Source organism: Camelus ferus, chromosome 15 (genome assembly GCF_009834535.1).
Source record: "Camelus ferus isolate YT-003-E chromosome 15, BCGSAC_Cfer_1.0, whole genome shotgun sequence".
Classification (NCBI taxonomy): Eukaryota; Metazoa; Chordata; class Mammalia; order Artiodactyla; family Camelidae; genus Camelus; species Camelus ferus.
In genome coordinates, this window is record NC_045710.1 from 53581379 (window position 1) to 53597693 (window position 16315).

At 38.6% G+C, this 16315-nt stretch overlaps 1 protein-coding gene across 3 annotated transcripts in view; it reads left to right on the plus strand.

Moving 5' to 3' along the window:
• The window catches only part of ALMS1 (ALMS1 centrosome and basal body associated protein), a 139946-nt gene that overhangs the window by 118927 nt on the left and 4704 nt on the right, over window positions 1–16315 (plus strand). For all 3 annotated transcript variants that reach the window (XM_032497834.1, XM_032497835.1, XM_032497836.1), the window contains exons 18-22: window positions 10460–10577; window positions 11644–11847; window positions 12304–12533; window positions 13261–13447; window positions 15421–15484. In XM_032497834.1, coding sequence (XP_032353725.1) covers window positions 10460–10577; window positions 11644–11847; window positions 12304–12533; window positions 13261–13447; window positions 15421–15484 — 803 coding nt within the window. The remainder of the gene's footprint in view (window positions 1–10459; window positions 10578–11643; window positions 11848–12303; window positions 12534–13260; window positions 13448–15420; window positions 15485–16315) is intronic.

The window sequence follows — 16315 nt, forward strand, 5'->3', positions numbered from 1 at the left end:
ACTTAATATGTCATAGATATCTTTCCATATCAATAAAGATTTATGTAGTCATTTTTAATAGCTTTAATGGCTTCCATTGTATAAATGTAGTATTTATCTAGTTAGTTCCCTTATGACAGATCTTTAAGTTGCTTTGAATTTTTCTGTATCATAATCTGCCCTTTGTTGGGTAGTCTTACTACATCTTTATGAATTTTTCTGTTGAGATACACTTATAAACATGGAATTTCTAGCTTACCAAGTATGCACATTAAAAATGTTTAATCCACATTACTAAATTGTCCTCCCAAAATGTTGATTCAAGTATTTGTTCATCAGTAATGTGTAGTAATATTTTGGTTAGTCCCTGTCAATATTTGACAGTCAGATAGGCAAGAAATATAGTATGTATTCTGATTCACATTTCTTTAATCACACCCATGGAGTTTTTATTTTCTTTTGTGTGTTTATCAACCATATGTATTTCTTCTTTTCTGAACAGCCTGCCTTATCTTTAACCCAGGTTTCCTTAGATATGCTAATGCCTTTTTTTCCTGAAAATGTGTACTCAGGTTATTTTTTTTCCTCTTTGTACACGTGAGAGGTTAAGAGTCAATGTAACAATACCTGTGGCTGCCTGCCTGGTCCTCCTGCTCTTTCTCTGACTCACTCTTTCTGTGTCTGTGCAGTCTGGCCCTAGGCTCTACAGTTCATGCTTCTCCCTGCAGTATCTGCACTGTCTGCTTTCCCGCTGCCTCTGTGCCCCCACGTTCTGTGCACTCGCGCCCTCCTCCTCCCCACCGCCTGCCATCTCCTGTCTTCCTGTCTCTGCTGTGTGTGTCTCTCACTTTTCTCACTCTCCTCTCTGTCTCTCGTGTTCTTGCTGTTTGTCCTTGTGCTCTTTCTCCTTGTTTTTCTTGCCCCCTCCCTTTCCAATCTTTTTCTCAGTGTCTGATTGTGTACTGGGGTCAGGGAAGAGGAATAGTTTACTGCTGTCAGTACAAAAATGGAGAAAAAGCTGAAGATGATTTCTCTGTATTTTTGATCTCTCATTATTTCCGGTTGCTCATGTTTATAGCAGTTGGGCAAACGAACAGCACAAAATAACTACCAAAGAGTCCTCCATGAGGGAGTAAAATGAGAGCTTTAGTAATGTTGAAGTGTAAGTGTTTACCAGTTATTCTTACATTTTTATAAAACAGGCTAATTTCATTTTACTCTCTACAATGACACATATGGAGAGAAACACTGGTCAAAAGCAGTATCTTTGAACCCAAGGATAAGTTTCGTTGTATGTTAAGAGATAAAAAGCAAGCTGTAACATATACAAGTGCTTATATGGCTGGAACAAAATTAAATATTAGCAGATTATCTTAAAATTATGGGATCATACATTTTACCTTTATACTTTTTTGTTTTTATATTTTCTAGTAAGAAACCATAAAAGGTGTTTTTTGCAACATTATTAAAAAGTGACCTCAGCCAGACTGATCAGACACACACAAAATGCTAGTTGTAAGCTGGAAAAGAGAATTCTCAAGCTTTTCATTGTGTTCTAGTTTCTGCCTAAGGTATAAGTTTGAACCTCCAGTCTAGTTGTACGAAATCCTTCTAGAAGCAGAGTGAAAGAATAGAATTAGAAATGCACTATACACAGTTTCTACGCCAAGATGAAGTAAAATTTTCTTTTAACTTCAGATGCCAAGGGTTGAGCTAAATGTAGTCCTAGGTTCTTGGCCTCTCTTAAAAATTTTGATCCCATATCCCATCCTCATCCCCATCTTCCCACATGTAATTAGCCTTGTTATGTAGATCTTTTGACTCACAAGAGTTCTTACAAAATATGTATTCTGTATTTTTCCATGTGTTATCAGATTATATAGAAGGTATATCATTTTTCTTATTTTCATTAAGCATTGTGTTTTTAAGATTCATCTACACTGGTATACATAGGTCTAATTCAGATTTCTGATCATTGCATAGTACTCCACTGAGTGCCTCTACCGATTTACCTGCACACTTTCCCTGTAATGGACACCCAGGTTGCTGTCAGTTCCCAACACGCAACACACCAACAGTGCGCGTCCTTGTTCATGACACCTTACGGACCTGTGTGAGACTATCTTCGGCACATATACCCAGAATTGGAACTCTTGGATCATGTGCTCTATGTATACTTAATTTTCTACATTAGTACAAATTAGTTTCTGATTGCTACATTCTTACCTGCAGTGTATGAAAGCTCCTGCAAAGATTTTTAAAGTTACTGCTGTGCTTTCAACTGGAATGCATTCATATGTTCATCCAGACCTAATTATAATACAGAATGTGACCAAAGTACAAGAATGGTATACTTTAATTGCTTTTATCAGATTCTGACATAGAACAGATAAGAAAAGATATGGAAGATTTTAATAGCACTATTAATAAGCTTAATTTAAAATATCTATATAATGCTTTATTCCCAAAACACAGCATCCACAGTTGTTCCAAACGCCTATGGAATATTTATAAAAATTAACTGTATATTTAGGCAAAATATTGATAAATCCCCAAAGTAGATTTATAACTAAGCTTATATTTTCTAATCACAATACAATACAATTTGGAATTTACCAACTGTAATTTTCTTTCATGCAATAAACATTTTAAAACATTCTAAACTTTTGGGCTGTAGGAGAACTAAAAATTGAAATTACAGACTTTTCCTTTTCATTAAAGACAGTAAGAGCACATACCCACAACTTATGAGCTGTGTCTAAATCTATATTTAGAGGAAAACATATAGCCTTCAATTAAATGATACTTTAGTTGAACAAGCTCAATTAGGAAATAAAGTACTCTATAAATTACTCTCCAAAATTGATCAACATAACCAGGATCTGTTTCTTAAAAAAAAAAAAGATCAAATCTCTGCTTATTCTGACCATGGGAAAAAGGATCAGCATTAGTGGTATGGAAGGGCATAACCACAGTCAAAGAAGTGATTTTTCTTCAAGATGATCACAGCGTGCAGCCTTAGGCCGATACACTTTAAAACCTAAATTAGATGGATCATTTTCTAGGAAACTATAAAGAAAATTGACCAGAAAGTTTTAAATCCTAAGTAGATCATTAACAATAGAAACTTAAAGGACTGTCGGGAATCTATAGATTCCCCACCCCTAACTATGTGCCCTCCAGAAATTTTGCACAAATATGTGCCCACCAAAAGTACAAGAGAATGTGTTTCTTCATTCCCTTGCCAACTATGTGTGGTATCAGTCTTTTTAATATTTGCTAATCTGTTGTGTGGAAACACTCATTGCTTTAAATTGCATAATATTAGATTTCAAGGATTGCTATTTATGTCTTATTTTGAGAATTGGCTTCTTATATATCCTTTGTACATTTTTCTCTGAAGATTTTTTTCTTATTAATTCTTGAGCATTAATTGTATTGATAGTGTAATATTATTATGGTGTACACAACTTTTTTCTTTCTTTATTCCATGCTGAGAACGATCTCCCTGACCTCAAGATTATAAAACAAAATTCTCCTGTTTTCCTTTTAATATTTATTTAGGGTAGAGGACAATGCATTTAAACCCTTAATCCATATGGAATTTATTTTCTTTGTGTAGGTATAATTTTATTTCCAAATGTTTGGCTAATTGTCAGTAAAGATTTTTAAATAAGAAAGTGATATTAATAAGTTTATGAGAAAAATCTAATGTGGGCTCTGGTCAATTAGACTTGGTAATTAATAGCCACGGTTCTTTTGAAATTACTACCTAAAACATCTAAAATAGTTTGTGAACAACTTATCGAAATGGAGAGATCGAAAGAGGAAACAAATTCTGACTAAAATATGATGGAGTTTTATTTATTAAACTTGAAGTTAGACCAGAACATCCAAGTGAAAATATCTAACAAACATAGATACATATAACCTCATGACTAAGTTATGAGTGTAATAAAGGTTTTAGGAATATTAAAGCTGAGGGGAAGAATGGAGAGAAGGAAAATTTTAAAAAGAGGGCCACTTTCAGACTATAATTTTCAAACCTGATAGAATCCTTTGAGACTCATGTCATCTGGCTCTACCACTGTCTACAAGACTTTAATGATCATTTGCTAACCTTCTGGTTTTTCCCATATATTAGTTGAGGACTTTAGCTCTTGGTGTTGTTTCTTTTCTACCCCAGACCCAGCCATTATCTGGGAAACCTTACTATCCTGTTAGAGTTCCTTGAGCTCAATTCTAATGACCAGTATTTCCATTACATTTTAAACATACATCTTGTCGCCCGTAATTTGAGTTCGGGGATTATCCAGAATCCTTCCATCTCTTCAGTCTTTACTCATTCGTGTACCAAAAGAAATTTTCTGAAGAACTATTATGCAGGTGCAATGCATTTTCAATGTGGGGGGGATTTTTTTATAGTAAGCTACCTTACTCGCAGAACTGCATGACCAGTTCTGGTTTTCTAAATGATGACAGTTAACACCTGAGTTCCTACTTCTGTAAGTTTTAACCTTTTCTCTCAAAATTTAATCTATGTCAAAATATTATTTTGGAGGCAGACACTTTTCAATTATGTCACCCTTTACTGGTTAGTAAGTTTTGGTATTGAAACTAGAGTTGCCAGTTTGATCTGCACATATCTAAAAACGTTTCAGAAGAAAAGACTGTCTTTTGGTGCCATCAACTGTATTTCTGACTTTGACTTTGTCTTATCAATGTGTATCTCTGGTCCTCTACTTGAGTAGTTATACCTGAATTAGCATAAACCCATTTTTCTGATAGAAAAGTGTCTCCAAGCAGGAACCTGGCCAGCAGGTCAGCAATAACAATCTTCAAAGATGAAGAATAAGCATGTAGGGTCATATAAGACAATATGGCCTTTTCCCTATATTTAGTGTGCTTTCCTAAGCTCAGTTTCCACCAAAAAAGTTTTTTTTCCCCCGGGTCTATCTGATGGTGTGTCTGACCAGTGAATATGGAAGTAAGTCGCACTTAGATTTTAATTAACCTAAAAAGTACTACAGAAAGCCTGAAATCTCTCTCAGATGGTGGCTGTGACTTCCTTTATCCAGTGTGTAACACGGCATGAGCAGGTGAGTTCATTCTCGCCATAATGAAATGGAAGAAGCCCGCCAGCACATGTGTCCTTTCAAGACTCTCTGCAACAGAAAGCTTAAACCATGGTAGCCGATAATGTCAGTTGACTTGTAGTCACTTACATTTTTATGTGTAGGCCCCATGGCAGAGAACTGAGTGGGCTGATCCACACCCCAGGCCCTGAGGGTTGTTGAGATGATTAGAGGAGATGCCTGAGACTCTCCCATGGACTAAGGAAAGTGGATTGTTGTGGATTGTTTACTGAGAGCATCAGTAAGTGAATTCAGCAAAAATGATATTCTATCCTGTGGTGGGTCATCAGCACAAATTGTCAGACACGATGCAGGCCTGTGCATTGCGATTATTGTGAGTGTGGAAGTCAGCATGGCATGATTGCATGATTCTGACAGTTTGCACTTGGCTCTAGCCACAATGTGTGTGTAGTGCTACACCATACCTGTAATATCCACCACCCACATTTTTGTTAGGACTGTCCATTGTTGCATGAAAATAACACTGTTGGTCACCTTCCATTGTTCTCATATCCCTGATTCAGTAACAGGAGCTATAAGACCATAGAGCATGAGAAGATTTTTTTTCTCCAAACAAGGCTTTATAATCCACATGTATTTCAGTTTTCATACATACAAGTAAACACATTTTTATAGCTTTCTTGAGATCTTTCACATACCATAAAATTCACCTATTTAAAGTATACAGTTTAGTGGGTTTTAGTATATTAACAGAGTTGAGCAACCATCGCCCCAATTTAATTTTAAAACATTTTCAACACCTACTGTAAACACCATATACACATGAGCAGTCCTCATTTCTCCTAACCTCCCACCCCTGCCTTTGCCCGAGGCTGTGGTTACTAATCTACTTTCTGTGTCTATAGATTTGTTTATTCTAGACGTTTCATGTAAATGGAATCATACAATAACGTGATCTTTTGTGACTGGCTTCTTTCGCTTCATAGTGTTTTCAAAGTTCATCTACACTGTAGCATGTAATTCATTTTTTATGACCAAATAACATTCCATTGTATGAATACACACATTTTACTTATCTTTACTTCATCTGTCTATCATTTAACAGACATTGAGACTTCCATTTCTTGACTACTATTAACAAAACTGTATGAACATTCGTATATAAGCTTTTGTGTAGACCTAGTTTATATTTCTTCTGGGCATGTGTCGAGGAGTGTATATTCCCTGGATCATACGGTAACTATGTTTAACCATTTGAGGAACTACCAGACAGTTATCCAAAGTATTGGTACCATTCTGCATTCCCAGCAGCAATGAATGAAGGTTCTCATTATTCCACATCCTTGAAAACACTTGTTTTTGTCTGTCCTTTTGATTTTCACCATCTTAGAAGGCTAACTAAATATTTTGTTGAGAAAGGATTTCAGACTGTTTTCTATTTTTAAATGTTTCATAGGCAGGAGTGAACTTAAATCAGCAAGAGAGATTTGAACTAGAAACAGAAACACACACATCAAGACTCCTCATTTAATCAGATGTAAACCTATGTGCTTTCACACCCAGTGGTGCAGACCATGATTGGTTGTGTACTTTGAAAGTGCAAGAGGTTCTCAGACTTGTTCTTGGAAGAAACCATCAACACTTATGCTGCCTCCGCCCCACGAGGTGCTTCAGCCTCTGCTTCGACAGCTCCATCACTCATTTGCTGCTCATCAGCAGCTCTTTCGTTTGTCTGAGGTTCTGGTCAGCAAAGGTTTTAAAAACTTACAAAGATCCACATTCTGTCTGCATTAGATTTCCTGGCTCTGTCTCCAGTTCTGCTCTCTCAAGGCACAGAAAATAGATCTAATCATCTACATCTCAGGTCCCCACTCCCTTCCCTGAACTATTTTCACTCAGGTCCACAGTCTGTGAACCATTCCTCACAGGTCATACTTCCTGCTCCCTTTTCCTAAGTTGGCAGCATCTGGGTCTGCTAAGTTTGTTGATTTCCTGTTTTTAAACATGTCCCTTTGCACTAAGCATGCTGTGCTTCAGATGGTGAGAGCACTTGACACAGCAGATGTCTCCTCTTCCTTTCTGAAAGCCAAACCTGTCTGTGGCCTAAAGTATGTTTTACTCCTGTTGAACTCACCTGAGCTATTAAACCTCATTGCTGCACTCTTCCCTATGTTTTTGTTTTCTTTATTCTCACTTCTTAAACTGGTAATAAGATCACCTGTTACAAAATTTTAAATGTATGAAAGAGTCTTTGATAAAGAGTGTCCTCTCTTCTGTTACCCAGGCACTCATCTTTCCATTCCAGAGCTGTTCACTGTTACTAGGTTTTGTTGTTTTTTTTTTTTTATTGAATTATAGTCAGTTCACAATGCTGTTATCAATTTCTGGTGTACAGCACTGTTACTAGTTCTTGCATGTCTTTACAGTGATTTTTAAAACAGCTTTACTGAAGTATAATTTGCATACCATAAAATTCATCCATTTTATGTGTAGAATTCAGTTATTTTTAGTAAATTTACAAAGTTGTGCAATCATCACCACAATCCAGTTTTACAGCATTTCTGGCACCTCGGAAAGCCCCTTGTACCTGTTGGCAATCAGTCCTCATTCCCAGCCCCAGACAACCTCCAGTCTGCCTTCCTCTTCTGGACATCTCGTGTAAATAAAGGCATGGAATATCCAGTCTTTCGCACCTTGCTGCTTTTGCTTAGCACGATGTTTTCAAGGTTATCCATTTTATAGTATGTATCAGTAGCTCCTTTTTATTGCTGGTTAGAATTCCATTGTATGGCTATAGCACATTTTGTTTATCCAATTGCCAGTTGTTGGACACTTCGATTGTTTCTTTTTTTTTTTTTGATAATATGAATAATGCTGCTATGAACATTTACATAAGTTTCTGTGTTTGCATTTGCATATGTTGTCATTTCTTTGGGATATATACAGGAGTAGAATTGGTGAATCATATGGTAAGGTTTTGTCTAGTTTTTAAGAAAATAGCAAAGGTTTTCCCAAGTGGCTGTACTATTTTACATTCCCACCAGTAATATGTGAAGTGTCCGATTTCTCCACTGCCTGGTCAACACTTAGTATTGCCCATCTTCTTTTATTATTATTATTATTTTTATAGCCATCCTAGTGGGTGTGAAGTGGTATTGTGAATCTAATTTGCATTTCCCTGATGACTGATAATGTCACTTATTTCATACGCTTTTGGCCGCTTTTCTGTCTTATTTGGTGAAGTGTCTGTTCAGATCTTTTGCCCATTTTTAAATGACTTATGTGGAATGTCCCACAACTTATTTAGATCTTTAATTTCTCCCACCAGTGTTTTGTAGCTTTCAGTATTCAAGCCTTGCACGCCTGTTGTTAAATTTATTCCCAATTACTGCATTCTTTTTTTTTCCCTTTTCTTTTTTTAATTGTAGTCGGTTTACAGTGTTGTGTTAATTTCTGGTGTATAGCTTAGTGATTCAGTTGTGTGTGTGTATGTGCGTGTGTGTGTCCTCTTTTTTTTTTTTTTTCTAACATCTGAAAAAGTATAGTGTATTGTTGGTCAGTGACCTCTCCTCACCTCCCTTTCTGTACTCATACATATTGACTTAACATCATAATAGTGTGATCGTTCTATATTAGTTTTTTACCATTTGCAGTCTAAATCACTTGTTCTTTGTAACACTTCTGTAATTTCAGAAATGCAGGTGTTCCCTCTTCTAGATGGAGAAACTGGTACAGAGGTTATGGCTTGCTCAGTAGAGACAGCTAGTAAAAGCAGGTCTGAGACTGCCTTCAGTCTTTGGACTACAGACTCAGCTTTATCTACTATATCAAAGTTGTTGCTATTCCTCCTGCCTAGTGCATAGGGCTTTACAATCCTCCCTTGTTTCATCTGCCCATCATTCCTCTTACTATTTGGGATCCTGATGGCCATTTAGGTCCTTCCAGATGTGCATTATATGGGAAAGCTAACTCCACCAACTTTATATTGTCATGCAACCTGTATAAGTCCATCTTGCCCTCATTTTATTCAAATTTATTTTTTAAATGTATTTTATTTTTTATTTTATTATTTATGTATTATTTAGTATTTTTATTTATGTCATTTTAATGTATTTATCAAATTTAATTTAAATGTATATTTATCAAATTAAATTATTAATTAGATTATTAAATGTATATTTATCAAATTTATTATTTAATGTAGTAGAGTTGCACTCTGCTGCACATTCCTCTGGTCTGCGATTAGTGGCCGTGCCTACTGGGGAAAACGAGACTCGCCTGGCAGGGCGCATTCTGCCTGCCTTACTGAGCCCTGGCTCAAATTTGCTAATCTTTTTTTTTTTTTTTTACACTCCAAATGCTTGCAGATTATCAGGTTTATGATCCATTCTTGAATTTTACAGGTCATCATGGTTAAACCCACCAGTTTGCAATGCTTATCTTTTTGAAAATTAAAATACTTCCTACCCCCAGACATCTAGCATAGCTCCTCTCTTGAGGATTCTGTTGCAGTTTCCCTGAAGGCCCTGACGTATATAGTTTATTTGTTCAGGGAAGCGGATACTCTCCATTTCCTTTCCTGACTTGGGCTTCAATTTACTCTTCCAAGCTTGTTTAAGTAGACAAGCACCTGGCATTTATTCAGAATATAGATGCCCAGGCCCCTCACCTAGAAATTCCAATTCATTGTTCTGGGTTAGAACACGCTCCCAGAAGATGTTCTGATGGACAAGTTCAAGAAATACTATTTTATGTCATATTTGTCCAACTATATTTTGATAATGTTTGTCATCTACTAACTTTCCACCATCAGCTCCCTTTAGTAGAGCAATCTCTACTTGCTCTGAACATAACTAAAAAAACCTTTTGGGCTCAACTCTTTAAGTGCTTTTTGCAATACTGCACTCATTCAGGACTTGTCATGGGACCTTTCAGCTCTTTGGCATTTACCCTTGAATAAGATGTCTAATCTTATTGGAAAGCATTCTCTAGTTCACTCATTCTCTTTAATTATCTCCTGCCCTCTTTATCTCATCAGAATTTTATGCTGCTATCAAGTCAGACTTCCATCCTGAAGACCCAACAGGCTAATCTTTGGCAAGCATCCTCTTCAGAGTCTTTTCAAGTCCTGGGAACATACCCACTCTTGTTGTCTTACCTTCTTAAAACAGCTCAGACCCTTATCCAACTATGGTAGCACTCACCTCTCTATCGCACAGTCTGTAGCAGCGTGTTCACATTGTCACAAGCTTCCTGGCAGCTTCATCTCAACGATTTGAATGGGATTAGAAAGGGCTCTTGGCAACTTGTATGTTTTCTTATCTTGTGGGTAACTGTGCCATTGACTGCAGGCGATGATAACAGGATCTCTTTGGTTTTTCCAGGTGACAGACCATATTTCTTCTGACTCTGTTTCATCTTCTACCAGTAGTTTCTGGAACTCGACCTCTACCTTTTGCATCAAGCAAAATGTACATATGTTAAACAAGGGTGTCCAAGCAGGTAAGTTACTTTAAACATTTCCATTGAAATACAGGTGGCTCTTAAACCTGTGATAAGATGCTCAAGCTTACCCCCAACAGAAGAAGTAAAGATGTAAATAATACTCAGACACCGTTCTTCACCTGTCAGATTTCTGCCGAAGTCTACGCTGAATAGCAATTTTGTGGGCAAGAGTGTAAGGAAATACTACATTCTAGTGGGGGTATAAGTTGGGAGTACTTATAAGTTGGCAGTTTCTATCAGAATTACTTTGACCCAGCACTTTTACTTTGGGGATTTAGCCTATAGATACACAGCGCATGGGAGCAAAATGACACGTGTACAGCATTAACCTCTGAAGTATTATTTAGTTTAAGCAGAAAATTTAAATCAACTTAGATGTCCATCAATGACCAAATGGTTAAATACATTATTTTATATCCATGCAATGAAATCCTACATAGAATGAGGAATCTTTTTCTACTAATATATCAAGATCGCTAAGATAAATAATTAAAAAGAAAAAGCAAAGTACAGAACAGTATATAGCATGCTACTACATGTATTTAAAAAAATAAAAGAAGGAAGAGAAATGCTTAAATGTGTGCAAAAATGTATCTGGAATCATGGGGTTATAAACTTAATGGAGAACAGGAGTGGGAAGGAGGTCACTTTTTGACTTTCTATATCTTTTGATTTTATAAAATAAGAATAAACTTCCCCCTTGATAAAAATCTTCCCTTCAAGTCATGTCTTTCCATCTGTCAACCTCTTCCTTACCTAGGTAACTGCAGTAGGACTGTAACAATTTACTGTCTTTTTCACATGGGATCAGAACTGAAATCCTTTTCCCATTAAATCCATATTAGTAGTTCTTTCCTTCTAATATCTAAACCGACTTAGAAGTAAGAGCCCCTTCTCTCTTTCTCTCTCTGACCCCTCTCACTCACACCCCTTCACCCACCTAAAGGAGGCAGTAGCCTGCATTTTTGAAGCCTTAAAAAGTTTTCATTTGCTTTATGTGACTCCACCTGCCAACTAAGTCTCAAGGCTGCTCCCAGAGACGATCTGTGATTTTTCCCCTCAGGTAACTTGGAGATTGTGAATGGTGTCAGAAAACACACTCGAGATGTTGGAATGACTTTCCCAACTCCAAGTTCGAGCAAGACTAGAGTAGAAGAGGACAGTGATGTGACTTCTTGGTCAGAAGAAAAAATAGAAGAGAAAAAGCTCCTTACCAATTGTATTGGAGACAAAAAGTTAAGGAAGAACAAGCAGAGTTGCTGTGAAGGTCAGTTTATGATTCTCACTTTCCTAGCAGAAAAACTAGTGAATTTCAAGTCTCTTGCAATGCTAAGGTTCTTTGTTTCTAAATGACTCAGTATAGACCCCACCGTCCCCCAGCACCATCTTGGCAAATTTTCAAAGTACAGTCATCCCTGCACATCTGCAGGGGATTGGTTCCAGGACCCCTCGTGGATGCCAAAATCCATGAATGCTCAAGTCCTTTATGTAGAGTGGCGTAGTACAGACTGCCCTCTGAATCCAAGGGTTCCACATGCACAGATGCAGGGGGCTGACTGTATCCAGCCCTACAATTACGGAGTCATACCTGTAGTTAAGCAGACTTCGGGGCATGCTGGTGACCTCTTGAGAGCAGGGTCCCTGAGAGACTGTATTATTATGCACATGTCTCTGATGAGAAAAATGAAAAATCTTCTTTCTTTCTTAAAAATATTTCCTGTAGGAGTTTCATGGTTTGTTCCTGTGGAAAATGTGAAGTCTGTTCCTAAGAAGGAAAACCTGCCCATGCTTCACGGCCCTGGTGTCGCCTGGTTTGCACCCATCACCAGTACCAAACCCTGGAGGGAGCCACTACGGGAGCAGAACTGGCAGGGACAGCCCATGGACAGCCCCAGCTCACTAGCAGGCCTGGGCAGAGAGCCACCGAAGCCATTTGTGAGAGTGACCCTGCAGGTGCAGTGACACTGAGTTAATTTTAGCCATATGCTTAAGGAGGAAGAAAGGGCAAGATACAGAAAAGTTAAATCTGTGACTTGGCCTTCTGAAGTGCAGTCCTGTGAGCCTTGTTTCTAGCACCTCCACAGCTCATCTGTTTCCACACTCATTGATCAAAGGCTGCCTTACTGTTATCCATCACAAGCAGTGTGTCGCCCTCAGTATCTAGGGACAAGGCAGGGATGGGTGTTGTGTAGCTGCTCACTGGGTTTGTAGATAGAAACCTGCACTGTGGAGTGCAGTAGAGGCCTGATGTTTGTTTCAGCCTTGTATCTGTTCCCCCGTTTACATGACTCCTATTTCTGCTTAACATGAAGTTTTAAAGGCACCAAGCCTCTTCTTTACAAGTACCCAGGGAGCTAAAGGAATTGTTATTTAATGATGGATTTGTTTGAAGGGAAATTTAAAACAGCACAGTGGGCCGAGCTCTGTCCCATCAACACTGGGGAGACTTGTAATTGCCACAGTCTTGGTTCTTGACTTATTCCAAAGTCAGTTCTTTGATCCCTCTGATTTTCCTGCTGGAGCTCTCCCCCGCAGGGAGTTGTCTGACCATTCTTCAACTCTAGACATCTTCCGTACTTTGCAAACAGGCTTTCCAGACCTGTTAGACAGGCACTGTTTTCTGGGCCCTTGGAGAAAAGACTGCACCATTAACATGAAGTTGGGGACTTTTTCTCCTCAGGAATCACTTCACCTTCACAGACCTGACTTCATCTCCCGCTCCGGGGAACGGATAAAGCGCCTGAAGTTAATAGTCCAGGAGAGGAAGATGCAGAACATGCTGCAGAGCGAGCGGGACGCACTGTTCAACACTGGGCGGGGATGGCAGGGCTGCCGGGGCCCCGTGCACCCCCTGCTCCCCAAGAGAGGTACGCTCCGCCTGTCCACTTTCCTGTTTCTGGGCAGAGAGGGCAAAGTCTGCTTCATGCAAGGGAGCACTGCTCAATGCCAGGCAAGTTATATGGTCAGAAAGTGACTTTCCTCACCGAGACTCAAATCTCTTTTGGTAGCAGAATCTGCCCAGTTTAACTCTCAGCACCTTCATGATCCAAATAAGCCCATTTATTCTTGCCCTGTCACTCCATCTCAAAAATGACAGTGTGCACCCAAAAAAAAGGGGTGTTTTTAAAAACCAGCTCTGTCATCATGAGCAAGTAAATTGCAAAAGTATAATGTTTACAGTGAGGGGAAGCTGATTCCAGGCTGGCTTACTTCATAGAGTGGCAATAATGATAAACTTTTATAGCCCTTATGTTTTGTCCAGACACTGTTCTTGTTTAATGCTTACAACACCTCTCTGAGGTGGATACTATTAATATGCCTGTTTCACAGATGAGAAAACTGAGGCAAAAAGAGATGAAGTACCTTGCCCAATATTACACACCTTATAAGCTGGGATTTGAACCTAAGTGGGCTGGCACTGAAGTCTGTGCTCTTAACAGTTACTGCTAGATGGAAGATCTCAATAAAATGACACATGAAAGCTGTGAGAAAACTATGAAGTCCTACCTGATGCTTTCACCGCTGGCTTACTTATAAACTGGTCAGTGTTTGGATTTGCACTGTCTAGTTCGTGCTGCGGTGTTGTTATCTTCAGAAGCCCTCAGGCTGCTGTCACAGTCATCATGGTGTAGCCTTGGCCTTGGCCATTGCTCACCGCCCAGCACTGCCAGCTCAGGATGGGGCACAAAGCCGCAGCTGCAGCCTCTCACAGCTCTTCAGCAACACACCCTTCCTTATGAAGAGGTAACCCACTGTCACTGATCCCCTAAGGGTTGGGGACCCCTCAGTAGGTCCTTTGCCCTGAATCACAAATGTCAGTTAAACAAGACCAGGTTCAATATAGCAGAGCAGAAACTATTCCTTGATCAAGAAGTGCAGAAGGGAGAGCTCATGCTCAAAGATACTTTCTCCCTGAAGGGAGAGGAGTAAGGGAATTTAAGGGTTAAGAGGCAGATAGGTCATTAGGGCTTGAGGAGAGGGGCGGAGTTTTCAGGGGCAGCCAGGGCATGCGCAGTCTCCCATGGTCCTTTGCACATGGCACAGACTGTGCCTTGCAGAGTACAAATCACCCTTCTGGGGCCGAGCTGTCAGCATGGTAATGAAGCAGTGGTAACTTTCAGACCCATCCCAGTCTCACCTGTGCTCATCTGTGCAGGCTCATTCTTGTGGTCAAGTCAGAAACGGTCTGGGGAGTTGACCACTGTATATCTCTCAAGGTACAGCTGCAAAACATCTCTGCCAAATGCCAGGTACCTTTGAAACAAACACAAAAATAAATCAGGGCAAGTGTCCTTCTGCTCACAGGGACTGGTATGGAAACACAGAGAAAAATCAAGGCGCAGGCCCTTCAGTTTTTAGGGGCTGATGTGGGTGACACCACTGCTGCTCAGCCATAAAAAAAGGATGAAATTTTGCCTTTTGCAACAACATGCATCAGCCTGGAGGATATTATGCCAAGTGAAATAAGTCAGACAGACAGAGACAAACGCTGTATTACACCACTTACATGTGGAATCTGAAAAAATAAAACCAGTAAATATAACAAAAAAGAAACAGACTCACAGATATAGAGAACAAACTAGTGGTTACCAGTGGGGAGAGACAAGGTAGGGATAAGGGACTGAGAGGTACAAACTACCGTGTATAAAATAAATAAGCTACAAGGATATGTTGTACAGCACAGGGAATATATTTTTATAATAACTAAATGGAGTATAAATTTTAAAGATTGTAAACCACTATGTTGTACACCTGAAACTAATGTAATATTGTAAATCCACTAGACCTCAATTAAAAAAAAAAAGACAATCCACTAAGAACTGCTTCTTCTCTTGCTTAGGCTTCCTGGCTGCCCAAAAGAAAAGGCCTATTGGAAAGAAGGAAATGATTCAGAGATCTAAACGGTAAGGCCAAAAGAATAAGTAACTATAAAAGGATAAATCAGGCCACCAACTGGTCAGGAGCTCAGGCTTGGCCTCAGAATAAAGGCATTATGCTGTAGTTAAAACATCATGAGAAAATTAATTTTAAAAGTAGTTTCTCATTTATGGCTCTGAAAAAGAGATGAAAAAGAGCAATCATGGTATAGATGATTCATTTACAAAAGATACAAAGCATTGCCACTAATTTGCATGCTTTACTCTTGTCCTTGTTAGAAACTTAAATATAAATAAAAACTACTTTGAAATAAAGTTAAATACTTATTTGGGGCCTTACCCTTTATCTCAGCAGTCCTTTTTCTAGAAATTTATCCAATACAGTGATAGATAAGGGGATAGTCTCCAAGATATAGTAAGTTAGGCTTAAAAAATAAACCAAATTTCAGAAGCATATGTATGCTGCTACTGTCTGTAGTTTTTGAAAAGAAGTGCTTGTGCTTACATAGATGGGTGTATTTTTGTATGCACAGACTATCTGTGGAAGGACACCCAAAAAACTGGTGATAGTGGTTGTCTTTGGGAAAAAGAACTGAGTGACTAGAGTGCAGAGGCAGGAGAGAGACTAATTTTTTACCTTTTTATACTTTTTGAATTTTGTGCCATTGCATTCATTGGCTATTAATTAATTAATTAGAGATATGTATACATTGCTCGTGAGACTGCCATGGAGTAACTGAGTAAAGGGTTGGTTACCTTTTAGGGATTCATTAGAGACTTCCTTTAATAAGACCAGTTTTATAGCCCACATAGTGCTTGAAAACAATTTACCTTCAGTAATAAAAGCATTCTTCTTGA